This window comes from Atractosteus spatula, chromosome 3, assembly GCF_055471065.1.
Source record: "Atractosteus spatula isolate fAtrSpa1 chromosome 3, fAtrSpa1.hap1, whole genome shotgun sequence".
In the NCBI taxonomy this organism is placed as follows: Eukaryota; Metazoa; Chordata; class Actinopteri; order Semionotiformes; family Lepisosteidae; genus Atractosteus; species Atractosteus spatula.
Window position 1 is genome coordinate 55,011,883 of NC_142708.1, and position 26,459 is coordinate 55,038,341.

The 26,459-nt window shown below is 38.1% G+C and overlaps 2 protein-coding genes across 3 annotated transcripts; both read right to left on the minus strand.

The window, feature by feature from the left end:
* Positions 1 to 2,092: 2,092 nt before the first annotated feature.
* On the minus strand, positions 2,093 to 16,422 carry LOC148837961 (fructose-1,6-bisphosphatase isozyme 2). 2 transcript variants are annotated; one of them, XM_088911238.1, is made up of 7 exons: positions 16,144 to 16,421; positions 10,477 to 10,639; positions 10,085 to 10,177; positions 8,415 to 8,555; positions 7,429 to 7,566; positions 4,697 to 4,816; positions 2,093 to 2,667 (listed from the first exon to the last, which is right to left on the minus strand). In XM_088911238.1, exons 1-7 carry the CDS (start codon positions 16,311 to 16,313, stop codon positions 2,473 to 2,475), a joined length of 1,020 nt encoding a protein of 339 aa, XP_088767364.1. In that variant the 5' UTR covers positions 16,314 to 16,421; the 3' UTR covers positions 2,093 to 2,472. The 2 variants fall into 2 exon arrangements, with proteins under 2 accessions (XP_088767364.1, XP_088767365.1); XM_088911239.1 differs by having other exon boundaries at positions 2,461 to 2,624; positions 16,144 to 16,422.
* Positions 16,423 to 17,265: 843 nt separating this feature from the next.
* Positions 17,266 to 26,236, minus strand: LOC148837962 (fructose-1,6-bisphosphatase 1-like). Its single transcript, XM_088911240.1, has 7 exons — positions 25,927 to 26,236; positions 22,666 to 22,828; positions 22,391 to 22,483; positions 21,945 to 22,085; positions 20,907 to 21,044; positions 20,224 to 20,343; positions 17,266 to 17,858 (listed from the first exon to the last, which is right to left on the minus strand). The coding sequence occupies exons 1-7, from the start codon at positions 26,094 to 26,096 to the stop codon at positions 17,667 to 17,669; spliced, it is 1,017 nt and encodes a 338-aa protein (XP_088767366.1). The 5' UTR covers positions 26,097 to 26,236; the 3' UTR covers positions 17,266 to 17,666.
* Positions 26,237 to 26,459: the final 223 nt, after the last annotated feature.

Sequence of the window (26,459 nt, forward strand, 5' to 3'; positions counted from 1 at the left end):
ATAGGTTTTAAGTAGTCACATTACAATAAGCACATTACAATTTAACTTTTTAATGTCCTTCTATTGTTCAATTGTTTAATTTTATTTAACGTATTCCTGTCTTTTTAAACAATACAGTAAGACACAATTATGTGTTTTGGGTTGTATGCCCTACTAAATTGATTCTCAGTGACCAGAGTTACAGATAACTTTTTAAAATGTACTTTTTAGTGCAGTATCATAGCAAGAATTGACTCTTACCTTTAAAGCCTTTACTGGAAGATAATAGTTACTACTAATAGTTTGGTTTCATGCTCAGACGCTGTTTGGGACTCTCACTCTGTCTTTTAGTGTTCAATATCCAACAGTTATGATATTTTAAATCTCATCTCATTTACTTTTCATTTGGTCTGGTATGCTGTTTTACAATCAAAGATAAGAAATGGAAGACATGCATAAGCTTTCATATTTTGAACTGAACAATTGATATAATAACATTTTTCCTTTCTAGCTGCAGTGTGAAACATAACACCTATTTCTCAACATATTTCTCCATCTTTTTCTGTTATCAACACAAGTTTCTCAATATGGAACAAGTAAAGGTTTATTCCATGCTGAAAAGAGAAGAAAAGAAACATAATGTTGTAAACCTTTACTTGATCCCAGTAGTTCTTTCGCACCATCCATTACTGACAATAACGTAAGGTATATAAGCGAACCACTCAATAGATCTCCGTGGATATAGAGACTCTCTTGGCCAGTGGCTGGTTTTCATTCCAGTTGAATTTCATTGCATAATTGATGCCTTAATTTAACACTAAGTTGTCTGTTTGGAATATCTGCATTTTATTCTTTCTGCACACGTTTGGTACTTTACTTTAGAAATGCAATAGCTTAAAGGCAACCCCCAACATGTTTAAGAGTTGAAAAACAATTAAAGTGTTAAAATAAATCCTTTTATTCAGGTTACTTTAAGGTTCAATTATGTAACCGAGAGCTGAACTGGAACAGAAAACCTACAGGTATGTGGCCATCCAGGACCAGAACTGGGAACTCCTGTTCTAGCACACCTATTAACCCCAATAATCTCTTACAGTCTTCACAAGCATTTTGGCGCTTGTTATTCGTGTTTGGGTATGATGGAATAATGAACTGTTTGTCAGTTTCTTATTACTGTCACGTCTTTTGTTCATGAACCATGTGAGTTATTGTAATCCACATTTAAAGTTTGAACCAACGATCTCAAGTATCAATTCAAAAATTGATTGCAGTAGGGGTGGTAGATGTTTTTGTTCAACATTTTTAGTTTTCACGGAGCGTTGCAAAGGTTATTCTCACAAAATAGTTCAAAGTGCAATGACAGGCACGTCCTAGCCCCAAATCACATTTCAGTAGCAGTTTCAGTCAATATGAATTGATCATGACTTGAGAGAAATGTCCTTGGAGCCTGGGGGAGGGGGTAGATATATTTACGAGCTAGAATCTTTGAATGAAGGCCGAGGGGTCGGGAAGCAGGGTCTGGCTGAAGTGAAAGAGCTGATGGCATTCCAAGAGGGACAGGAATGTAGCAGAGGGGAGAGGGGGCTGTGCTTGCTACGAGGTTCCTATCTACTGCCAGCAGCTCCATGCTGACACAGCAATTTATTGTCCAGCACAGGAGGGGTTTACTACAAAGAGGAAAGAAAAAAAACAGATCTGCCTTCTGAAAGCTGAAAACACTGACACACGTTTTCAGAGCGCCAACCTCTGTGTGAGAATGTAAGCTGTTTGTTCATCTGAGCTCAGAAGAGACTTAACGCAAACTGAACTAAAGCAGTGGAGACATTTTAAATGTTCAAGGCAAGAAAAAGAAGATGACTGCCTTTGTGTGCTTTCTACCATTTGTCTGTTTATAGACACGTTTAAAACATTTAATTCTAGGATCAGGGCACATTTTACATATGGATTGCAGTGATATAAAAGCAACCTTTTTGCTCTAAATTCTTAAACGGTCTGATTACAAGCTTTGGTCTTTATTATAATTCAACATACAAACAACGGTTTGAGTATCTAAAACAAAACTCACAAAAACCCACCAAAAAGGAATACAAACTGAAAGAAAGACACTTGTCGGTGTGGTGTACAGATTTTAATTAATGAAAAAAAAAGTATTTATGAAGTGACAAATGCGGTCTGCATCTGAATCCAAATTATTCTGTATTTTATAAAGAAGAAAATGAACTGGCCATTCTAAGCAGATGACGTTTTGTTTAAATGTAGACATTTAAATTATTTTGCCATTTTTTAAGAATTAAATCAAGGTAATTTTGATGGTAAGATTCACCTTTATTTGCTTTTTCTTATAATTGGAAGAGATTGGGCAAAAAGGAGGGGGTAATCACCAGAAACATACTTCCTTTTGAGGAGAAACATTTTTGTGGCCCCTGAATGCACACTCCTCAGGCACCACATGGACAAGGACAGCGTGTTCTGTGTAAACAGAGAGAGGAGGGATCAGCTGCTCTTTTGGTGTTTCTGTACACATGTCAGGTACTCCTGCACGTCCTCTGGAGATCCAACAATGAAGGGCACACGCTGGTGGATGGACTCTGGCTGCACATCTAGTACTCTCTGCGTCCCTGTGGTGGCTACTCCACCTGCCTGCTCTATAATGAAGGCGATAGGGTTGCATTCATACAGCAGCCTCAGCTGTACACAACAGAATAAATGGAGCAAGAGGAAAAAAAAACAGTCAGACAAGTCAATGTTATTAGCTAATCACAAGAGCACAGCTGAAAACTTGTCTTCATCTTCCCCAAAGATTTTGCATGCCATTGTGCCTTGTTCTCTTTTTTCTTTCTCTCCTGTCTCCCTAAACCCCTTCGTGTTCTGTGCCCTTCCGATTCTCTACTCATTTCTTGTCCTTGCCTTGCCCCCACTTTCAGTTCTCCCCTCTATAATGAAATTGTCTGCTCTTTCAGTTGACTCAGCTGCCTGATTTCTTCCCACATCTGAACTCTAACCTGTTTCCATCCTTTTATGTTTTATGCTCAGCCCACTTTTGTCAACTCTACTCTTAGCCTACAGAAAAACAGCATTCTGCCGCGAGAATGTGAAAGAAGTCAAAAGCGGACCTCTACAATGAATGTGTACCATGCTCTCCTCCCATCTTTCCCTTGTAATCTCCCATCTTCATAAGCAATTCAACTCCCAGTCGCACTCTTGCCATCCTTTTTCGCAGAGCGGTGGCACTGTGGCTAAGGATCCGTGCCTGTGGCTGGAAGGTTGCCGGTTCAAATCCCGCAGCTGGCAGAGTAATCCTACTCTGTTGGGCCCCTGAGCAAGGCCCTTAACCCCAACTGCTCCAAGGGTGCCATATAAATGGCTGACCCTGTGCTCTGACCCCAATCTTCTCTCTCCCTGTCTGTGTGCCAGTGTGTCTCATGGAGAGTAAGCTGAAGGATGCCAAAAGACAAATTCCTAATGCAAGAAATTGTATATGGCCAATAAAGTGATCTTATCCTTTCCAACTTGCCATAGCCTCCTCTATCCTTCAGTGCCAGCCCTAGCAACTTCCTTATCATGACTTTACCTCCTGCTTCTGACATTGGCGATCTGTTTTCATCACTCTCTCCATCTTCCCATCCCACTCTTGTACGAACCCTCCTCACAGCTCCCGACTGCCACTTCACCCTTCGCCTGACTACTCCTTCTGCCCTCTTCTTTGTTTCTAGCCTCCTAGATAACTCTAAACCCCACTCTTTGGCCAAGGATCATATAAATCTATTGAATCTGCCTTTGATCCCATCTCCACTCAAATTTTCAAAGCATTTCCTCATTTTGTGACAGCTTTATGTGTTTTGTCTGCTTTCCTTCCACGTTTATACATTTGTGCACAAGAGCACTTCTCAAAGTAGAAGTTGAGACGTCTTTTTGTTTGAAATCCTCCCTTCGTTTGGGTACTGTTTCTCACCCGCTCTGTGCTCATAAACACTTGCTCTGTCCTTTTTTCTCCTATACTTTATAACGCAAAAAGAAGAGAATGTTCAAATACTGGCTCTGTGTAGATCACACAATACAAATTTCTGTCTTTGTGGAACCCCAGGCAGTTACTGAAATTCCAGTCGTACCGGCTGTTCTGTTTTCAAGAGGAAACACTGTGATGCTTTATGAATGTCTAACTACCCATAAGACGTGATGTTAATTCTGATTGCAACACTGCCAGGATCATGAGTTTCTGCTGAGTGTTGCAGAATGTAAATGTGGTAGGAATTAGGATGACATTCTGTGCTTTAATGCTAGGTAATTTTGGAGGATATTTCACCTAAAATTATTTAATGGTATTTCAGATAAAAAGGGTCAGATTTATCTAAATGTTGTTTTACAGAAAGGTGTTTCAAAAACATGTTGTAAAAGGAAAATGTTGCTGTTGTGTAACACTCTGTTATGAGAATAAGGCTGGTCTAAAGGAAAAAGAGCAGTATGGTGAATGGAACCATGGTAATAGACCATAGATAAACTTAAATGACAAAATCCTTGACTTAAAGGAAGAAACAGTAATGCAAAGATAATAACATTATATTGAAAAGACATATACCGCTCAGATTTTGTACAGAATGTTCTTAAAATCAAGGGCTTTTTTCACAAAATGAAAGTATACAGTTATATATAGAATTATACAGTAAGGTATTATCCAAAATGTAATATGCAATAATATGCAGAGAATAAAGTATTGTACCTTTCCTTTAGGACTCTTCTCATTGGCTGGATACAAAAAGATACCCCCATGAAGAAGAGTGCGATGAATATCAGCTACCATAGACCCCACATACCTAGAGCTATAGGGTGCACTTCCATCCTGCAGTACAAAAAAAGAATATACATGAATCCATTATTTTTGATATGAGTAATATTCAGCATTCCTGGTGTTTAGGCATGTTAGTATTGATTAATGTTGCTTCTATTTTTATAGGTATCATATACTTTCCACGATTGCTTCTAGGATTCCTTCATATTTCTCTTTCTCACTGTAATATTGAAAATCACCAGATAATTCAGAAAAGCCTGTCATACTGAGTTGACTAATTTATTTATCTGTCTAGTGTTATTATCATTAATATTCTTTTGTAATTATCAAGTAACCAAAGCTTGAATGATTAAATATTCTGTTACAACTATGAGGGTGTTCTCAGGTCAACGCCCTTGAATGAAGTACGAAATATGAGAGTAAGTTAAGTGGCATTGATTTCTCTATGGATAACTGTTAGGATATTAAAAGTTGGCCTCATAAAAAATCAATTCATGTATTCATGTATTTGTCCTTTCATCAAAATTGCTGATGGTGTGATGGTTGTTTCAATCCCAACGCTGTTATATCAAACAAAGTCCTGATAAGTTATTGCTGAACAGCCAACATACGTGAAACAACATTAATCAGTTCAAAGTTCCCACACTGAAATTGAAAAATACACAGAGAGCAAAGTTTTAAAACCTGACTAGAGTTGGTTAATATCTAATAACATTTTAACACACGGATAACTCCTTGTTTATTTTCTTCAGTCAGTGCTATAATGTTTTGCAGACCAGCTGATTTTGTCAAATTATTTTAAAATCACTAGGGATACAAAATGCCTTTTGTTAAAAGGTGAAATGAGGAAAAATCACAACAGGCAAGACCATGAAGTCATGAGATTTTTTTTCCTGACTCAGAAAGAGGGGTCATGTGTTTCCAATTTTGTAATAGCACACATACAGTAAAAATGACACAGTGCAAAGCCAAACAAACTTCTTGAAAAAAACAAGACTGTCCATTTTAGATGAACAGCTAATATGTCTATTCAGTTTTAGAAATCTGTAGGTGTGTTTATTTTCAGTGTTGCATTAATAGCAGCAGTCCTGTGATCATGTGAGATATCACTGGAAAGAGAGGTACACAGAGCTACACGCAGGGAAAAGGTTATGTACAGTAAGGAACAAGAGGAGGCCATTTGGCCCATCTAGCCAAACAGTAGATAATAATTGATCGAAGGATCTCATCTATTTGTTTCTTGAAAGAAGCCAGGGTATTCACATCAACAACATTTCTTGATCCACACTCCCACAACCCTTTGGGTAAAGAAGTGCTTCCTGTTCTCAGTTTTAAACACGCTTTCTTATAGATTTCATTTGTGTCCTGTGATTGCTTTTCCCTATCATTTACCATTAAGTCTTTTTCTAACGGTGAGTTTGCTGGCTTTTAACTTCAACTAAATGTTTTGCATGAATTCAAAGCTCATTAACATTTAACAAAAGAGTCAGGGGAATTTCATGTGCCACAGGAGATGCAGAGCATATGTGTGTCAATCGAAAAAATGAAAACCGAGGAAAGAATATCAAAAACATGCAGACAGAAAAGTTTCAACCAAAGTGCAGGGGAAAAAAGCAGAAAGGTCATTTGAATGAAAGGCTTAAAGGCTTATTTTCAAAGAAAAGCCTTTCTTTGAAAAGAGCTTCCCAAGCCAAGCTCTCTATAAATCTTGTTTACTCCTTAAAGTCTATATTTGTAAGTTTGTATGCTTTGTTGCTTACTTGTTAACTTGACTAGTATTTTATCATTATCAATTTGATCAATTTTACCTTATTTACCCCAGCCTCACATACTTATATAAGTCAATCAGCAGAAGTTTCTCTCCTTCTGTGCACCTCATTTGTGTGAGCTTTCCCAAGGCATAAAGAAACAAGGCTGACACTTGGCAGTCGCATGCTATCACCTGAGCTTCATGTTTGCATTATACCATGAAGATAGATTAATTCAGCTCAAACCTCAAAGCTCAAAGGGAAGCTGACACTGCAGTATACAGCAGAGAGGTGATGGGTGCTATCGCTTGTTTGCGTTGTGAGTCAGGTGTCAGAAGTGTATTGAGACAGGACAAGACTTGTGCAACAAAGTTAGCAAATTGTTAAATGACTAGATCATGGATTTGGCTTGGTCACTGCATCCCACAACAATCAGCTGTTTTGTTGGTGTGTCCAGATCAGGGGTTTACTCAGCTCGTTCTTAGTAAGTATCTTCCTATTATCCTTCTTTTTTTCACAGCAAAGTTATCATTAAAACACATTTGGGTTCTTTCATTTTTGGATGTTACGTAAAGAACATTAAAATAGATATCAGAGAAAATAACAGTTTCAGTAGGTTTAAAACTGAACATAACGACTGCAAAGTCCAATATACGTTTTTGTTTATAATAATTGCATAATTGTGTTGATTATTTGAAAATTTACATTGATTTGCCCAATCAGTTGCTATTTCACACATTGATCTATCAATGTAAAGTCCAAAACCACTTAAATAAATAAAATAATAAGTTTTGTAACAAGTCATATTGGTGCCCAGAAAAAAAAGTTAAAAAGACTTTGAATATGATCCATAGATAAACAGTGAATTCACATGAAGCCTGGATTTGAGAAACTGAAGTTTTTGTAAAGTCATACCTCAGGAAATTTCTTTCTCTTCAAAAATTCAGTCACTGCTGTGTCAAAATACATGGCATAGCCTTCATTGAGACTGTAAATCTTTCCTTTCTTCTTTATTTTCATATCTTTCTCCACCAGAATAAATTCTCCCACTGCCTGAAAACAGTCCAAATGTAATCATTTTTGCACAATTACACACAGTTGCACAGTTCAAGGAGAGAAAACACAGTTAATAATGTCTCATTGAAGTAATTAAAAATTCAGATCATAGAGGCAAAAAAGGTCATGACAATTCTATCCAATTTAACTGGATTTTTACCTTTACCTTTGACCTTTACCTTTAATAGTTTCATAAAATTTAGTTTGTGTTTGCAAAATATAAAAATGTAATCAGCGTTTTTTAATAAATGAAATAAGTTATAATAAAGCTAATTGTGCTATTTAGAAAAACACAACATTACATTCTGAATGTTTTTTAATTGTGAGGCAAACACTACTGCCCATAAAAATAGCTCATGGAAAAGCCTTATGAGTGCTATTGGAATGTGTGTGCTTAATTGTCTAACATGAAACCTATGCCATTTTGTCAGTTTCTTTCCCAAAGAATTACAAATAGATAGCCATTCTAGCCCTGCTATATCTATGACAATTGGCTTTATCGTGTATACCTTCTGTTAAATGAAAATGAATGAATGGTGTGTTCTAGTTAAAAGAAACTGCAGTTGCAGACATCCAAATTGGCACATCTCGAATGATGTCTTGCACTCATTTATTTGGTGTAATAAACATTCTTTTAATATAGACTATTTCTGTATTATTTGTTAAGCACTTAAATTGAAATAATTTATATATATATGAAGTATATAATAGGTATTGCAATAGCTCATCACACGAACATGTTTTACTTTTCACATATAGACCATTTACCAGGAATGCAAGAGCAGCAGTAATTATTGGGTGATGCTCAGTAAGTCTGTCCTGAGCTGGTGAAGGGAAGTACTCACCGGATCCAGCATGAAGCAGTTCAACCCTTGTCCAGTGGTGAGGGCAACCAGAGTGGCGCTGCCATAGAGGGCATAACCCGCAGCCACAATATTGCTGCCCGGCTGGAGGGCATCTTTCTCAGACGGCTCGTCTTCTGTGGTCTAAGAAGAGAACCCAAGTGCTGAGTAAGTCCCATTGCACACTGCAATGTGATAAATACATGAATGCAAATGATTTATCCATAATATACAGTTGATAATACAGTATAATAACATACAGTACAATAATATAGTATTATTACAATACAGTAATAACATTTATATTACATATCTTATATATAATCTATATATAATGATATATATTATTATTATATTTTTATATTATTATACACTTATAATATTGCTGTATATGTATATGAATATTGAATCCTGAGTGATAAGGATTATCACAACAAAGTATTCTTGCACTAATAAATGGACACTGAAAACAGAGGGATGTTCAATGCAGTCGCACATATGAACGTTTTATTGATCTGATCTTCCTGTGAGGAAGAAACATTGCCATTTAAGTCAGTGTGCCCACATATAGTACTGAGTGTTTTGGAATGTGTGTGATCTACCTACCTAAAATACAGTCAAATTACTGTTACTTATACAGTATGTGGAGCACACAATGGATTAGAGCTGTAATATCCATCTCTTTCACTTCCAAATATGAAGTAGATTATGAGACAATACAATTAATTAATGAATTCTAATAATTATTACCTAGTCTACTATGACATTTTCTTTTTTAGTTCGTTGGTTTGCAAGAATAAATAGCATTACAAATGTGGTTTCCATTGTTTCCCTCAAACCACAGCCAATAAAGAGAAAAGGTTATTTTCTCTTTATTGTAGAAAAAGTGTTAACATCTAAAATTATTTCATCAAAAACTTTCTTTCTTGTATGTTGCTGCTCTGTCAAAACCTACACACCTGTGAGCTCATTCAGCAGTGCACTGACTTGATAAACATTGTTTTAATTATTATTAATGCAAGTTTTGAATTAAGTATTTAATTATTCAATTAAGTATTAAATAAGTATTTCATTAAGTGTTAATTAAGTTTTTAATTATTATTAACTTTTTATTATTAGCATTTTTGCTATTTTTTATTATTAGCATTTTGATGGCATTGCAGTACATAGACTCATGGACTTCATTTAGTCAGCACATATAATATTTATACAGTATAAATCCTCCAAAAAGAGATTTTAAAACAGGAGCAATGGCATGTTATTATGTTCTTTGGTGGCTTCAATTCCTTCACAATGGTAAATTTTCATGTATTTTTGTGTCATTGTCTTTTTATATGGTTTCCTAAGGTTTATAAAGAGTTTGTTTTATTTTTTTTCTTCATGGTCCCTTATCGCAGTGGACCATGGGAACAGCTTCCTATAAACACTTCACATTCCTAATGATATATACCATATAAAGACATTATATAAAGACAATAATAGTATTTCCCACCTAATCCTCTGATGCACAAATAAATATGCTTATTGTTGTTAATAATAATAAGAACCATTTTGTTCTTTTGGCCTGTAGCATAATAATGCAAAAAAGGATGATGATACATAATTAATGACATTATTATTATTATTATTACCAGAATATGAAATAAAGCCCATTGTCTTGAAAGTACACTTACCTTTCTATAGATTGCAAAAATTGTGCCTATAGGTGCCAAGCAGTCTATATTGGAGGAGCCATCAAGTGGGTCAAAACACACAACATATTTACCCTGCATGAGAGGAAATGTATAAGGTATAAGGTGCTGTAGGACTCATAAATTAGAATACATACTGTCAAGCCTTGATAAATACTGAAACAAACATTAATATTTCAATGTACAGTGGAACAAAATCATAAAATTAATTAGCTCAGTACAAATGTATCATTTGTTCATTTTAATCTGCATTTGTACAAATCAGTATCTTTGGTTGGACTCCACCACTTTCCACAGAACGAAACAATTCTATAGTCATATTCAAGTTGTGTTTGAGTGCCACCTAGTGGCAATTTGTGAAAGAATGAACCTACCCTTTTCTCTGGCGGGATGACAATGGCTTCTTTGTTTTCTTCAGTGACCAGGACACAGGTGCTATAAGATGACTGCAGCATATTGATGACCAGATCATTAGAAAGAACGTCCAGCTTCTTCACCTCATCACCTGTGACATTCACTGTGCCTGCAATCCCATACCTTCACACACACAAAGTCCATCTAGTTACATACAGTACAATTCTGTACCCTTGAACAATACAGCTTATGTGTGCTACTAATATTACTACTAAGTTATTAAGTGGAAGCTTAATAATAATTATTAAATTCTTCATTCTACAGCCTGACAAATCTACAGGTTGGCTTTACTAAATTTTATATGTTATTTCTAATCCATTGTTTTTTGTTCAAAATCTATTGGAATTAACCTAACTGTATCTTAGCACGCACCTTATCTGCAGTGTGGAGGGTTCTAGACTCATAATATAAGGGTTGTTGGTTCAAATCCCATATCAGACAAAGCTATTGTATGGTTAAGTAATGATAAAAATGGTTCCAGGGAAATACCTGGATAAATAAGTTCAAATGTAAGCCACTTTACATAAGGGTCAGTTTAAGCAAGTATTCAGAAAAAGTCAGGTCTTGCCATGTAGACTTCAAGACCTGATTTATATATTGAAATCTCAGTACTATACATGCCTATAGTGCCACCTGGGGGGCAAGTTAACACCTAATGCATATAAATTTAATCTCAGAGGCAACACAAAGGGATTGCCTTTCTTTGTTAATGTCTGTCTAATACAGAATTTTTATAAAGCTTTATCAATGGTTGTTATCTAGAATAGAGACATGTCATAATAGCACTTTTCTGTAAGTAATGGCGCTTTACAGGTAATGGGGACTCCGCTCCACCACCACAAATGTGCAGAACCACCTGGATGATGTGACGGCAGCCATAGTGCGCCAGAACGCTCACCACACATCAGCTATTAGTGGGGGGGGGAGAATAGAGTGATGAAGCCAATTCATAGATGGGGATTGGTAAAGGCCTGGGGGAATTTTGGCGAGAAATTTTGGTAGGGAAACACCCCTACTCTTTTCGAGAAACGCCCTGGGATTTTTAATGAGCACAGAGAGTCAGGACCAAAGATGTTGGTGCTATGTTGAGAGCCTCTGTATTCCCTCCTCCTGCTTCACTGGTTCCTACATTATCTTGGTATCATGTATTTGTAACTCTCTACAGCTCAGATCCATCAGACTGCTGCTGCTGACACTGTCAAGAGCTTGTTTCTGTCAAGGACCAGTAGGTGGAAAATTAGTGTCACGGATGTCGGAAGGGCAAGCTCTGGAATGACAAAGAGAGCAATAGACCCTATGCATGGGGGTAAAAGGGGCAACACGGGGGTTAGCACAGGCTCAGGGGGTCAGACGATGTTGGTAAAGAAACCTATGCCCTCAGACCACGGACAGGAGCGAACTGGTGCTAGGCAGGTCTCAGGACATCTGTACCCTCAATGCTGAGCAAGGAGCAGAGCAGACACAGGAAGTGAATAGGCTACACAACCAGACACACTGGAAAGACATGAATAATCACAGGGAACTAGGAACAGGACAGAAGTAGGGCGGCCTGTAGGAATACAGGGCGTGACAATTAGGACCCTGTGCGGGGTTGGTGTAAGGCGTCGAGAGAGAGAGAGTGTCCCGTAACCAAAGTCCAAATTGTTAAGCAGGTCCGTTGTCAGGAGGGCCAAGATCTGTAATCCAAAGAATCGTATCCAGTAACCAAAATCCGATCCGTAAGGCAGGTCCATAGTCAGTGGGAAGGCAAAATCCGTAATCCAAAGAGGCGAGACAAACAAGCGGCGAGAAAGGTTTAGCTCAGGTGCGTAGAACTCAATAGTGAGCCTGGAGAGGTGCGGGAGAAAGGGGAAAAGGGTTTGGATAATAGATTAATTGTGGTGAACAGTGCACATTGGAATGTGGCGGCGAGTGTGTGGTTGTGTGTAGAATCTGACAGTTTTTGCTGCAGCTGTTTAACTTCATTTTAGGCATCCACAAGGGGAGACAAATAGGAGGGTATGATCAAGTGTGAAGAGGGTGAGTCTGTTTTTTGTCCCATTTTATTTCTGTTTGAAACTTAATTAAAATGTTCAAAAAAGTAAGTAGTGAAGAATGATCAGGGAACAAGCAGTCCAGATGTCTGTATGTAACTTGGCTCACCATAATGGAGCTGAAGAAATAAAGGGCAGACAAGAAGAATGTAAGGATGTGGGAAGGGTATCACTAGGTAGCTAATAGTGCCAGAAAGAAGTAAATAATAAGGAAAGACAACAGATTGTAGAATAAAGGAGATAGGGAGCAGTAAAAAGGAGAATCTTGAACTTTGTGTGTGGAGACAGGACACCAATAAGGTATCAGAAGCAGAGGGGTTATATGAGTGAAATAAAGCAGAGAGGCACATTAAAGCTGTGGGGTTTTATATTAGCTGAAGTGGGTTGAATGCTGAAACATAGAGGCCTGCAAGAGCCGCAATGATACAATCTAGAAAGAACAAGGGCCAAAACTAAGAATGGAGCATTACAGTTTGTTGTGAAAGAAGGAAGAGTAGTTTATCAGGGACTGTTGTGCCAAGTTACCTGGCAAAGGTACAATACAAGGAGTTACAGTAATAGAATCAGGGGGAACAAAGACAGGCCAGTATAGATAGTGAAAGAGCAAGGAAATGAGAATAAATCAGATTGAGCTTGAGATCACATATCTGCACTCCTGATGAGGAGGCCAAAAGATGTTTAGAAATCCATGTACTGTATATAAATTATACATATAAATATAAATTATAGGGGGAAAGGTGCAGACGATCTGTCCATTACCAAGGTATCATGTTGGAACATGCAAAAGGTGAAAAAGTGAAGGCCACTTATTCCAACTTGTCTGTTTGGTTGCCAGATGCCAGTTAATGAATGACTTCATCCTGCTGTTTTTTGAAAGATCCCAGGTAATCCGCAATGATGACGGATGTCATTATACAGTAGATATTGCTTAGTGCATAAAAAGTTTCATTTTTTCGTTCATTTCCTAGTCTCTATCTTTTGTCTACACCAGATGTATAGAAATGAAGATAAGAATCTATTTGTAATAGATGGTGCATGTGCAAACAAGGAGTACATAATTAACATACCTGAAGAAGGCTTCACAGCCGAAACATTGTTTTCTCTCTCCTCTTTTCAGCATGGAATAAACCTATTACTTGTTCCTTTTCAGACTACACATGCTGACGCAGCTACCAACCTGAACTAAATAACTAACATATGTAATATTGTTATCCTGTTACTGTAATGTTGTGGCTGAATAACTGTCCAGGTAATGATTTGTCAGAACCCAAGTGCAAGAGACCGGAGAGTGAAAAGTGAAAGATGATAATGAAATAATTGATTACTGGATGGCGGGGCTTAATCAGCCCAGGTTGGTCAGTAATGGGGAAGAAAGGAAATTGGGAGGCACAATGATCGCAGGAGAAGCTGGCTAACTGTACCCCTGGTGGAAACAGGCTGCTAAATACAGCCCGTCGGTCGGAAAAAGGGAGTCATGGGTACAGAAAGGATCCAAATAGTGAGACCCCTGAACAGAATACCGAACGGGTTCTGAGGGGCTGCTCTCAGAAATGCCAGGGGTGCAGGATTGCAAACACAAGGGTCGATGTGACCAGTGTAAAGAATAAGTGCTGGTTAGAATCTGAGGCTGTTGGGTCAGGAGATGCGGAGAGCAGGCAAAGAGCTAAGGCTCCTGCCCCGGTCGACGCAGAGAGCTGGCTTGGAGCTGAAGCTGCTGCACCGGGCAACACTGAGGGCTGAGACTGCTGCACAGAGCGAAGCATGTCTTGAAGCCGAAATTGCTGCCAAAAACCGCTGGTTGTAAACTGCTGGTTGGTAGAGGAGAAACTGAATGGCGAGCCTCCTGAGAAGGAATCAGACAGATGTGAAAGGCAGGCTTGAGCACAGTGCAGGCTGGAGGCCGCTGAGACTGCTCCCCAGAGTGCAGGGCTGTCTAGAAGCTGAAATTGCTGCCAAACACAGTCCACTGGTCGGAACAGGGAAGCTCAGGTACAGATGAAACTGAAAGGTAAGCCTCCCAAGAAAGAGGACCAAACAGGTTTGCAGGGCAGGCTTCAGTTTGAAAACTGCTGCGCAGGGTGGGCTTAAAGCCAAAACTTCTGAGCAGAGCAAAATGCTATCTTGAAGTCAAAATTGCTGCCAAACACAGTCCACCAGCCGGAAACAGGGATCCGCAGGTACAGTATGGGAGAAACCAAATAGTGAGCCTCCTGAGAAAGTTGACAAAACCAGGTGTGCAGGGCAGGCTTGATGCTGCAGCTTCTGCACAGAGTGAAGTGCTGGGTGAAGTGAAAAATGATGAACCACTGTCACAGCGGCACCTCGGCCTTAAATAGAAAATTGGGAATGGAATAATAAGTAGGAAATTGGTGATTAACACAGATCACGAAAAAAGGGGATCCAGTCAGAGCAACAAACCCTGGAAAACTGAGAATTTGACGGGTTCCAAGGGCAATCACTAGCCGAAGGATGCCATAATGAGTTACTCTATGTTTCCTGGGAGTCTGACAAATCCTAATCAGAGAAATTAATTAAGCCAAAAAGCAAATCTGCATTCTGCCTTATAGCACCAAAGGTGATAATTGAGTGACGTTTTCCTCCAAAGGTATTTATCCTAAATTAATAAACAGAGCATTAGAGAGCCCAGAATCCTTTAAGTATGAAACATGATTTTTCAGATTTGTAGAGTAGCACACAAATTCCTAGATAAGTGAATCACACACAGAACAAGAGGCAGTAGCTGGAGGGCAATCTGCTGCTCTGACTCATCAGTAACTGATAACAATATGTAAATTACAAACATGTAACTAAAATGTACATGATTAGTAAGACAAGATGTGCAAATTCTCAGATTTTAATTGGTCTGTTGAGAGTTTTACACTGAAGAGAAATACTTTGCTAGGTTCACTCTATTTCACTCACCTAGAAAAATAAAAATATTCTACGATGTAATGGAAATTTCATTAATCAGTAAATATACTTCTGCATGAATTTGAGAGACAGCAGTTTGAGAGGATTTTCAGCCACTCGGTATCTTTTACACACCAGATTACTCTAAAAATGCATGCATGAAGAAGCATTCTTAAAATCCACCAATTAAAATAAACATAAATTTCACAAGAAGTATAAAAATAGCTAGTAGTCTTGCCAGTATAGTCAATTAGCAGATCAGACAGAAGAATAAAAATCCAAAATGGGAGAAATACTGTTTTTAAAGAGGTACTGGTCTTCAACAGCAATAAGATGAAAATGAATCCATTACAAACTTGTAATGTTTACAAGTTTACCATTTGCTTACTTTAAGTTCACTTCATACAGAGCTGCATATAAAACATGTGCCACATCCTGCATTAACTGCATTGCTGCTGCTCTGAAATCACTTAACCTGTGGCCAAAATGACCTTCATAAAAATGTCTTTGCAAGTCAGAAATATTTAGTTTGTTTTACTTTTGCAAGAAAGTGCACAATCTACAGTTTCTAATTTCACATAGTATTTTATGAGTTTTACAACTGAGCTAAATGCAGTAATTCTGCTATACCCAGGAGAGCAAAATCCTTCTTTCCCAACTCCCATTCCAAACCCAAGGACTTACATATGTGCCAGGCCTGCCTTCCTCACAGCTGAGGAGATGGCCTTGATGGCAGTAAGCATGGAGTTGAGCAGCTGGGTCAGCTCTCCAGTGCCTTTCGCTTTCCTGCCCTGCTCCATGACGAACCGGGTCAGGGTGATTACATCCACATCAAACGGGGATCGATCCGACATTTTGCTAGACTATTCCTTTCTCCCCTACTACAAGGTAAAGCTCAGGCAATTACAGAGACACTGTAAGATCTACAACCAAGTTACCCTTTTTAAGAGCAGGTTCAAGGCACACGGCCAAGGATATATTTATATTATGAATGCTGGCAATATCATGTGACCAAGATGCCTCTGGTGTCTAGTAATGCAAAGCTCCTAAGGCTGTGTAGCTTCTACTCCATAGGCTACATTTAAAGGCACTTAAACAGGCCTGCTGTAGTACTGTGCAGTTTCAGGTTTCATTCTGAATTTTACTTCATTTTTTACAACTAATAAACTCCCATTTTAATTGTTCTTCAATATGCATTCTTCAAACGTCAATCACCCAAATGTTTTTTTTTAGAAAAGTACAACCTGCATGTCATGAGCTTTGCGCTCTGTTCTGAAGATGAAAAAAATCCACTTCCATTCCCCAACTTGACCTTTATATAAAGGTCACATTCACCAGATTTGGCAGTGTAGATGTTCTCAATGTCAACATGTTCAGTGTTCAACAGTTCAAGTTCAGATCAGGTCTATGCTATTAAAATTGAAATGCAATGTTCTAACCAATATTAGGGAAAATATTTCAAATGATATAATAAGAATATAATTTTATGGCAACACAAGTAGTGCAAGGAGAAACAAAAGTTTAAATAAGATCATAAAAGATGTCATTAGCAGCAACGCAGTTTGAAAAGACAAGGATTATAATTTTAATTCTATGCTGTTTTCAGAATCTATTGTTTATCTATTTCTTATCTTGTCTAGTCTGAATGTTACCGTCATTTTAAAGATTCAACTGTATTGTGCCAAGAACCAATAAAAAAGGTTGAAAAGTAATAGGACACTGCTCTCTGGAAAGGTCACAGCTGACACGAAATCCACTCGGCAACATCACAAATTTTCTCCAACTGAAATAAAGTTGGAACACATCCACAGTGTATCTTTCTTTATTAAGATTTGTTTTCCAGGACAACAAAATCCAAAAACACAATGTTTCAAGGTCGGGATAACCGTTATCGACAAACAGAGGTAAGTATTTTGAGTTTGGCCTTCTCGGACTGTTCTGTTCACAGTTCTTTAAAGTTCTGAGGAATTCAAATCTAGGTCTTAACCTATAATAATTACAATTGCCCATCATGGACAATACATTTTTATGTATACTATTATCCTTCCAATAGTAATAACACAATAAAAATTGCATCAATGTGCATACTGTAGCTCTTGGACTACAGTGTTAGTTAACAGGTTTAAAAGAAGGATTTCTGCTCTTATGTTTTTGGTCCACTTGTTACTTTGGTGAAGTTTAGTGTCAGCCAGATGCACCTGCAGGTCTCACTTATTGGCATGTTTCTTGAAAATGCTGATGTACTCCTGCACATCGTCTGGGGAGCCCAGTACTACAGGGACCCGTTGGTGAATGGAGTCGGGTTTGATGTCCAGCACATTCATACTGCCAGTTGTGGCCATTCCACCAGCCTGCTCCATGATGAAAGCCATAGGGTTGCATTCGTACAGGAGCCTCAACTTTAAAACAAAAGATAAGAAGGACATTGTTAAGATACCCCCATGCTAGACCGCTAGCCTTGGCACTTCTTCTGCTAAACAGCATGTTTACATCATTCAATTCTACTGGAATTAATTTCACCCAGTCCCACATTGATGGGAGGTGTTTGGCTGTTTAAAAGACCCTTAGTGACCCACACTATGTTCAGGATATTGCAAAACACCCAACAGGACTGCATGGCTATACAAAAAGTCTGCATGATAATGAGATAGTACAGCATTCATACATTACCAAGCTTCATTGAGAAAGTGAAGTGTATTTTTTTTTTAAGTTTCACCTGGCAAGTGGGACAAAAACAAGATCTGATCTCATCAACTATAGACATGTTTCTAAATTCACACCACACATTTGAAAATGGCTAACTCATTCTAGATTATTCGAAAACATAGCAGGAGGTTATGAAAATACCTGTTCCTGCAGAAAATACCTATTCAAATGCACTAGAACTTCAGTGAACACGGACAAGGTTTCCAGCATTTAACTGTTTCAGGTTAAAGTACAGAGTACACCAGCTGTGCTTTGTCAGCATTTTCCACTCAGCTAGAATCTATTTTGCTTCACTTAATGAGGTGCAAAACCAGACAATAACAAACTGTCTTATCTTTTATTCATAAGGAAATTCTAAAAAATCACATTAAATATTTTCCACACTCTGCTGCATTTAATTACTACCTGCTTTATTTGAAAATATTTCCGTTATCTAAGCTAAAAAAATTAATTTCATGACAATAGTAAAATGCTTTTTTATCTTCTAAATGCCACACTTAACTTAACTATTAAAAACAATTATTAATGGACCACACTAATATTAATTATTCAGGAAGACATCTGGAGCACAAGTGTTCAGATCTCATATCCTGCTAATTTTAGGTTGGGAAGCGCACAGAAGGTGTATGATGCAGGTAAGTAAGTTGTATAATCAAGGTATAAGAGGGTCAAGGATGAGCAGAAAACTTTGTTAAAAAGGAGACGGGCACCGCCCAACGTAGGGCTCGAACCCATGACCCTGAGATTAAGAGTCACATGCTCTACCGACTGAGCTATAGATGACATCTATACGGAGTAGGGAACTACACTGTCATTTTTGCCTTTTTGCAATTGCAAGTTATTTTTCAAACACTCTACCTTCAGTGTTTGAAATGAATGTTTTATTAATAGATTAAATACAAAGCTTTTCACTCTATGGCTCATACTGGATTTGTTTTATAACTCCTAGCACTGCTGAGACAGAATGGAATAAAGTGAAAACATTAGCTGTCCAAACATCTCAGTCAATGTAGGAGTGCAGTCACAAGACAATTTTAAAAGAAATTGGGGGGGGGGGGTTCTAAAATGGAGTGGAAAAAAAAGAGACAACGGTAAAATTGTTTTGAAATGCTCTAAATGGGCCATGGTGATCAGTGCTGCTGCCTTACGGATCTTGGGCCCTGGGTTTCAATCTGCACTGGGCCACCTTCCGTGTTGTTTGTATGTTCTGCCTGCGTCTACATGACTTTTCTCTAGGTGCTCTAGATTCCTCCCACATTCCACAGACAGATGCTGGCTAGCTTAATTTCCGTCTCAAAATTGTGTGCTTGTGTGTGTACACCCCAATGGACTGGTGTCCTGCTAACAGTGTAGTCCCACCTTGCATGCTTCGTCTCCAGGAAATGTTCCAGATTTCCATAAAATCTGAAATATTTTCTCTCCAGGTGTAGAATATATCTCCAGGTTTCCATATTGTTTACAAGAAGAAATGGCTTTTGGGTGTTTCCAATATGCTCACATGTTCTTTTTATTTCCTTTTTAATAAGACATTTTTTCTCATATATACTATGAAAATAATACTATAAGCCAGCAGCCATATCACCATGGAAGAGGTGTTAGTAGGGCTAGCAGGGGGCGCTCACCCTGCGGTCCATGTGGGTCCTAATGCCCCAGTATAGTGACGGGGACACTATACTGTAAACAGGTGCCGTCCCTCGGATGAGATGTAAAACCGAGATCCTGACTGTCTGTGGTCATTAAAAATCCCAGGGCGTTTCTCAAAAAGAGTAGGGGTGTAACCCCAGCGTCCTGGCCAAATTTCTCATTGGCCCTTACCAATCATGGCCTCCTAATAATCCCCCTCTATGAACTGGCTTCATTACTCTGCTCTCCTCCCCACTGATAGCTGATGTGTGGTGAGCGTTCTGGCGCACTATGGTTGCCGTCGCATCATTCAGGTGGATGCTGCACATTAGTGGTGGTCCCCATTACCTGTAAAGCGCTTTGAGTGGAGTGTCCAGAAAAGCAAGCAATTAACTATTATTATATAGTTAAATCTTGCAGAAAATAAACTGTTACCTTTCCCTTAGGGCTCTTGGAATTGGCAGGGTACAGAAATATGCCCCCGTACACCAAAGTTCGATGTACATCAGCCACCATCGAACCCACATATCTTCCACCATAGGGTGCACTGCCATCCTAGAAAACAAATTTAGAGCTTTTTATTTGTAGAAAAGTTAAAGCATCCACAGATTTTTAAAAGAGGCAGGGTCCGTGGTTTTCTTAATAAAGCTTATAGAGTGTAATCACATCACTGGTTGCAATCTACCTAGACGTCATTACCCCCCAAAAGACAACTTGCTCATGTGTAAACAAGGAAAGAGAGAAAATAAGACTATAATTATGATGTTTTATAGATGAATTTGAAGTACTCCTATGAAACAACACTTGAAGCTGGGTGTAACTGGGTTGCCAACAATAAATCTTAGTAACTAGAAGACAGTAATAATTTTTAGAAGCAAGAAATTGTAATTTCATCACGTCAAATCCAGATATTTCAAACCTGTTGAGAGGTTTTTCCAACTGCCAGTTACAACTTTAAAAGGTTGTTTTAGACTCCTATTACATTAACCACATGAGAGAACACATTTGATAGTGACTGGTTAATCATTAGAGAATACTTGAAAGAAAACAACGTTCAATATTTAGGATCTGCTTTTGCTAATGTTGTGTAAATGCCTCTACATCGGCAGCAGCATTACCTCAGGGAATTTCTTCTTCTTCAAATACTCAGTCACTGCCGAGTCAAAATACAGGGCATAGCCTTCATTAAGACTGTAGATTTTTCCTTTCTTCTTTATTTTCACATCTCTGTCCACCAGAATAAACTCTCCAATAGCCTGAAAGAATTCACAATATGTTATTATAGGTTTAATATACTGTAAGCTGGCAATTTCAAAAGTGATACCCTGCAATGAGAATTCATTTGACAGCATATCTTGAACCACTGGATCACACAGGTAGGTGCTGCATTTCAATTGTGGGTGAATTGGATCCCTTCCTACATGTCAATACTTTATAATCCTTTGGAAAGAAAAGATCTATGTAAATTAAAGGACGTAACAGTGAAAGCAGTATTTCCCCTCAGATTGTGGAGTCAGTGCAGGTAAAAAGCCAAGCAGAAGAACAGTGAAGCATGGTAAAAGGTATCATACTCTTAGATCTTTATTTGCCCAAGGATGGAATCGCCTTTCAGAAATACAGCTGTAGTTAAAAACATATCCACGAGTAGAAACAATAACAGAACAGCAGTGTGTTACTTTCCTAAAGGATAACTCAATATTTAAATTGCAATAGAATCCTTGTAATTGAACTAGGTTATCCCTTATTCCTATATTTATTTTAACCTGCTTAATTTGGACAACTGATTGTATATTTTAGTTTTTCGTCATACACGTGTGCATCTCAGACACTGATGACCCACTTTGTTTGTTTTCTTCTAAACTGTGAAGATTACTTAAAGCTTCTTATTTCATTTTTCGTTTCTTTCTCTTAATTTATTTTCTATTCTCTTAAAAAAGTGTAAAAATGCATGTTTCTACTGTGACTACCTTGTAATATTTAATAAACAAAATTGAGAAAAAAAGCTGCCTGTTTTTCTCATCATATGCATGTATGTTTCTTATCTGTTAATGGATTCATGTTGTGTTAAATGTACTGTATGGATAGCAGGCAGAAAAAGACAATTTCCCATTGGGGACAATAAAGTAAGTAGTGTACATCACAGAGAAAAGACTTACTGGATCAAGCATAAAGCAATTGACTCCTTGTCCAGTGGAGAGCACCAGCATTGTGGCACTTCCATACAAAGCATAACCTGCAGCCACAATGTTACGTCCCGGCTGTAAAGCATCCTTCTCACAGGGTTCACCGTCGGTTGTCTGAACATAAATAAATAGTTTTAAAATTTTTGCTTTTCTGAAGAGGACAAGCCACAAGTATTAAATGCACACATTAAAATGAAATATTTTGCAATTGCAGACTGTTAAAAGATACAACGACAAGATAAATATCAGAATGGTCCACCTTTCCTGGCAGTTTTTTTTTAATAAAAATGAGGTTTCCTAAGGCACAATGAAAAAAACAATTTAAGCACAATTGATTTCAAGACAAAAGTATAATTTTCTCACAGTTAAGACAACTGACTTTCCAAAACCGATTACTACAAATAATATAAACGCCAAACCTTTCTGTAAATTGCAAAAATAGTTCCAATTGATGCAAGGCAGTCAATATTTGAAGAACCATCCAGAGGGTCAAAGCAGACAATGTATTTACCCTAAACAGGACAAAAAAAAACATTAAAGTTAGTTCTACTCAATATAAAGGATTCTGATAGCAACTTCTAAAAGCACTAGCAGAATAAGACCATAACTTGCAGTTTTTTTTACACATTCCAGTTTGCATCCCAAAAAAATCTCACATTATTTTACTACAAATGTGAAGAGCATTTCAATTGACCCTCTTTTCTGGCTCCACGATGATGGCCTTCTCGTCCTCCTCGGACACCAGCATGCAGGAGGTGAAGGAGGATTTGATCATGTTGATGACCAGGTCATTGGAGAGCACGTCCAGCTTCTTCACCTGGTCTCCTGTTACATTGGTGCTTCCAGCAATGCCATAGCTGGGAAAGGAAGAACATTACAGATTCAATAATAATAATAATAATAATAATAATAATAATAAACTATTTTATATAGTGCCTTTAAAGGTGGCTTCTCAAAGTGCTTTACAAAATGAGAACAACAATAAATAAAAAAAATACACAAGATAAAACATAATTACAATATACAGAGGAGACCGTGGATGGTGGTACTAGGAAAAGCAGAGGGGTGAAGAATGGAACCAGTTAAGTAAAGGGTCTTCTAAAGAAGAAAGTTCCGAGTCTGGATTTGAAGGAGTTTAGAGAAGGTGACTCTCCGATATCCTTGGGGAGAGAGTTCCAGAGCTTGGGGGCATAACAGGAGAAGGCCCTGTCACCCATACAATGTAGACAGGCTTGGGGGACAGTTAGGAGACCAGAATTAGAAGAGCGAAGGTTGGGAGGTGGGGAGTAAAGCGATAATAGTTCAGACAGGTACCGAGGTGCCAAGTCACGCAGAGCCTTATAGGTGAGCATGAGGATTTTAAAGTCTGCATGGAATTTGACAGGAAGCCAGTGCAAGGACTCCAGGATAAGAGTAATGTGATCACTTGCACTAGAATGCAAGTTGAGAAGTTGAGAATCATAGGTTGAGAGCAGAGTTTTTGTATTTTTCATTATTAATTCGCTCTTAAACATCTCATTAAAAGAAATACAGTAATCATTGTTTGAATAAGTCCTGGTAAGTCCATCAAATTCTAATGATAAAGCAGCAAAGCAGGAACAGAGTTTGACAGAGAAGGGGGCATTAAAATGGTCATTTATGAATAGCCTTTAAATTGTTGAAAAATGAAAAACTGGCATTGTTCTCTTGTAATTTGTGCAAATTACTTATATTGTAATATTTTAATTTTATATAAGAATATGTCATACACAAATTCAAGAGGAAGGCAGAAAGACATCTTCTTTATGGGTTAAACAAGTCAGTCAAGCAACCTACCTAGCATGGTTTTCAGAGACAAGAATCAAGAATACCTGAATAAATCCCATGTGAACACAGGGAGAATGTAAAGTCTGCACAGACCCATTGAAGGAACTGAACCCAGGAGCTCACCACCACACCACCGTTCTGTCCTTAAAAGGGTGCAGTGATTGTATCATTACTAATCATCATCATTTTATCTCTTTTTCTCAGTGAACCTAGAATAATTTAAATCTAAAAATAGCTTTTTTTTATTTTAGGCTGTTTTATTAATAGACTGGCCACACCTTTTCTTAACTGTGCTGCTATGACTCATCTTCTATCTTTGTGTTGGAAGGCATGTGTAAGGTGAAGTACTGTATCACATCCCTTAAAACTACTGCCCCCTCCTGACACATAGACATTAGCACAAACAAGCAGAAATTCATCTAGAAAAACACTTCCCAGTCCTGGTCCTTGGGGACAGCTGTTCCTTCTGTTTTTTTTTAGTTCTTAATGATTAGCTTACATAACTGAAATCGTAATGTAACCAATAGCTTGGTTTTATTAAGTTGTTGCTGAACTGGTCTTTTTGCACAATGCACAATATTTCCAGGAAACACAGTTTAAAAGTGTTATTCACATTACTTTTTAACCAACAGCTAATTAGTTATCAGTTCATGACCTACAAAGAGAAATGGGAATAACAACACGACACACCCATAATAAGCCTTCTTAGTGAAGTGCAGACTCTTTAGTGTACATACAATCTGTTCAATTTAACCCTTCTGACCCTGTCCTGCCATACTTTAGAAGCGCTAAAACTATTTAAGAAATGATCAGTTAAAATCTCAATAAGCTTAATGAACAAAGTTCAGCTAGAATAAAAAAAACAGAAGAGACTGAGATACTCCTGGACAATAAGTGACTGTTATCGCCTCTTGAGCAAACAGAGCAGTGGCTTCAAACTCAGCTCCTGCAGCACCTGTTTCTTTCCATCAGAGCTCCAGGTAATACCATTGGCCTAATTAATAATAAAATACATAATATGGGGTGGCACGGTGGTGCAGTGGATAGCATTGCTGCCTCACAGTGCTGGGGCCCCCGATTCAATTCTGGACTTAGGGTGCTATCTGTGTGGAGTTTGTATGTTCCCCCCGTGTTCACAAGGGATTTGTTTGAGTGCTCTGGTTTCCTCCAAAGACATACTGACGGGCAAACCACATCTTTTTCAGTTTCAATAGAAGTGGTAATACTGAGGCAGTAGTTTAAATATTATCATTGCACATACAATTGAATACAAAATATCAACCTACGTGGTCTGGAATCTCTAAAACTATAGAAACCATTTAACAGTAAACAATAAGAGTCTTGTTCTGTCCAGCTGTTTAAGCATGACACTGCAGTTCTTCGATTAGAAGTACGTTTCAACGATGCAGCTATTTGTGTTGCAGTGTTTATTGATCCTCATTTACCCTAGCCAAACATTAAAATTACTTTGACACACGCCGTCGTACTACATTGTGCTAATGAAAAAGGAAATCTCGTATTTCAGGTTGTGTAATACAAACAATATACAGTATCTTTATATAATTTTAAGATTATCGCAGATTAATTTAAGAACAATCTTGTTAAATATGCAGAAGACGTGAAGGGTTTGCACTTTACTCTCTTGAGTTACCTCTGGGTAAATATTTAACACGCCATGGCTACATCAGCACGCTCAATCTTCCCTTTCATAGACGAGTAAGAAGAGAAGAGATGTCTTTAGTGTGTAATGTCTAATTAAACGTTTCAACGATTTTTTTCCCCAAGTGAAAACTACAAGCTAAAAATACCATTACATCATATATTTGTAGGGTGTTGTGGAGTGCATTATTTATTAAACTTTTTCTTTCAAGAAAGGTGGCGATGCAAAAACAAAAAATTGATTTTAAACATTGCTACAAGCATAAAATCAGCTACAATCAATGCACTCAATTGCAGAAGTACGCACACCTGTGTCTGCAATACATGTTGATGGTTTTTATATTCAGTTTTTTATCGTGTTAGTCAGCTGACAAACTGTTTTCTGAAAATCAAGTTGAAGCACTTCAAAAACTGCAAAGCTTTCGATATAGCCTCTTGCAGCTCAAAAACAACTTAATGACGTAAAAACACGCCGCCACGTAATACCTACAGGTTAGCAATGCCCGCTTTCCTGACCGCAGTTGAAATAGCCTTGATGGCAGTACACATCGAATTGAGCAGCGTGGTCAGTTCTCCTGTTCCTTTGGCTTTCCTCCCTTCCTCCAGCACGAATCTTGTCAGGGTGATGACATTTGTATCGAAAGCAGCTTTGTCTGACATCTTGAAAGCCAAAGGAGATCCTGCCTGCGGTATGCTGTTTCAGGTGGGAAAAGGTGTGAGACCTACGTTCTCTCAAACTTTAAAAAGGTTTACAACAAGGAACTTTTGAAAGAAAATGGGGTGTGCGATTAGTTCAACCAATCCGAAGTGACGTCGTAGCACCGGGGAGGAGTGTCAGAAACAAACATCTGGTTTTGCAAAATCATTAGGGGCAAAGTTCAGTGATGCGGTCTTCTTTCTGTCTGAAAAACACGGAGGCGGAACGATCAGTGATTGAATTAAGCAGTAAAACATTGCCTTAATCTTAACTCTTTCTTATCGGAAAATGTGTGTTTGCTACCCAACACTTGCACAGCTACTTAA

What these genes read in the sequence shown, in the direction of transcription:
- LOC148837961 (XM_088911238.1), bottom strand. Translation starts at nt 16,313, where the DNA reads ATGTCGGATCGATCCCCGTTTGATGTGGATGTAATCACCCTGACCCGG. An exon ending in AGAGAAAGAAATTTCCTGAG is followed by an intron (nt 4,817 to 7,428) that starts GTATGACTTTAC and finishes TTTGTACTGCAG; the next exon opens with GATGGAAGTGCACCCTATAG. An exon ending in AGAAGAGTCCTAAAGGAAAG is followed by an intron (nt 2,668 to 4,696) that starts GTACAATACTTT and finishes TGTTGTGTACAG; the next exon opens with CTGAGGCTGCTGTATGAATG.
- LOC148837962 (XM_088911240.1), bottom strand. Translation starts at nt 26,096, where the DNA reads ATGTCAGACAAAGCTGCTTTCGATACAAATGTCATCACCCTGACAAGA. An exon ending in TCGTGGAGCCAGAAAAGAGG is followed by an intron (nt 22,484 to 22,665) that starts GTCAATTGAAAT and finishes TGTCCTGTTTAG; the next exon opens with GGTAAATACATTGTCTGCTT. An exon ending in ATTGCTTTATGCTTGATCCA is followed by an intron (nt 21,045 to 21,944) that starts GTAAGTCTTTTC and finishes GAATTCTTTCAG; the next exon opens with GCTATTGGAGAGTTTATTCT.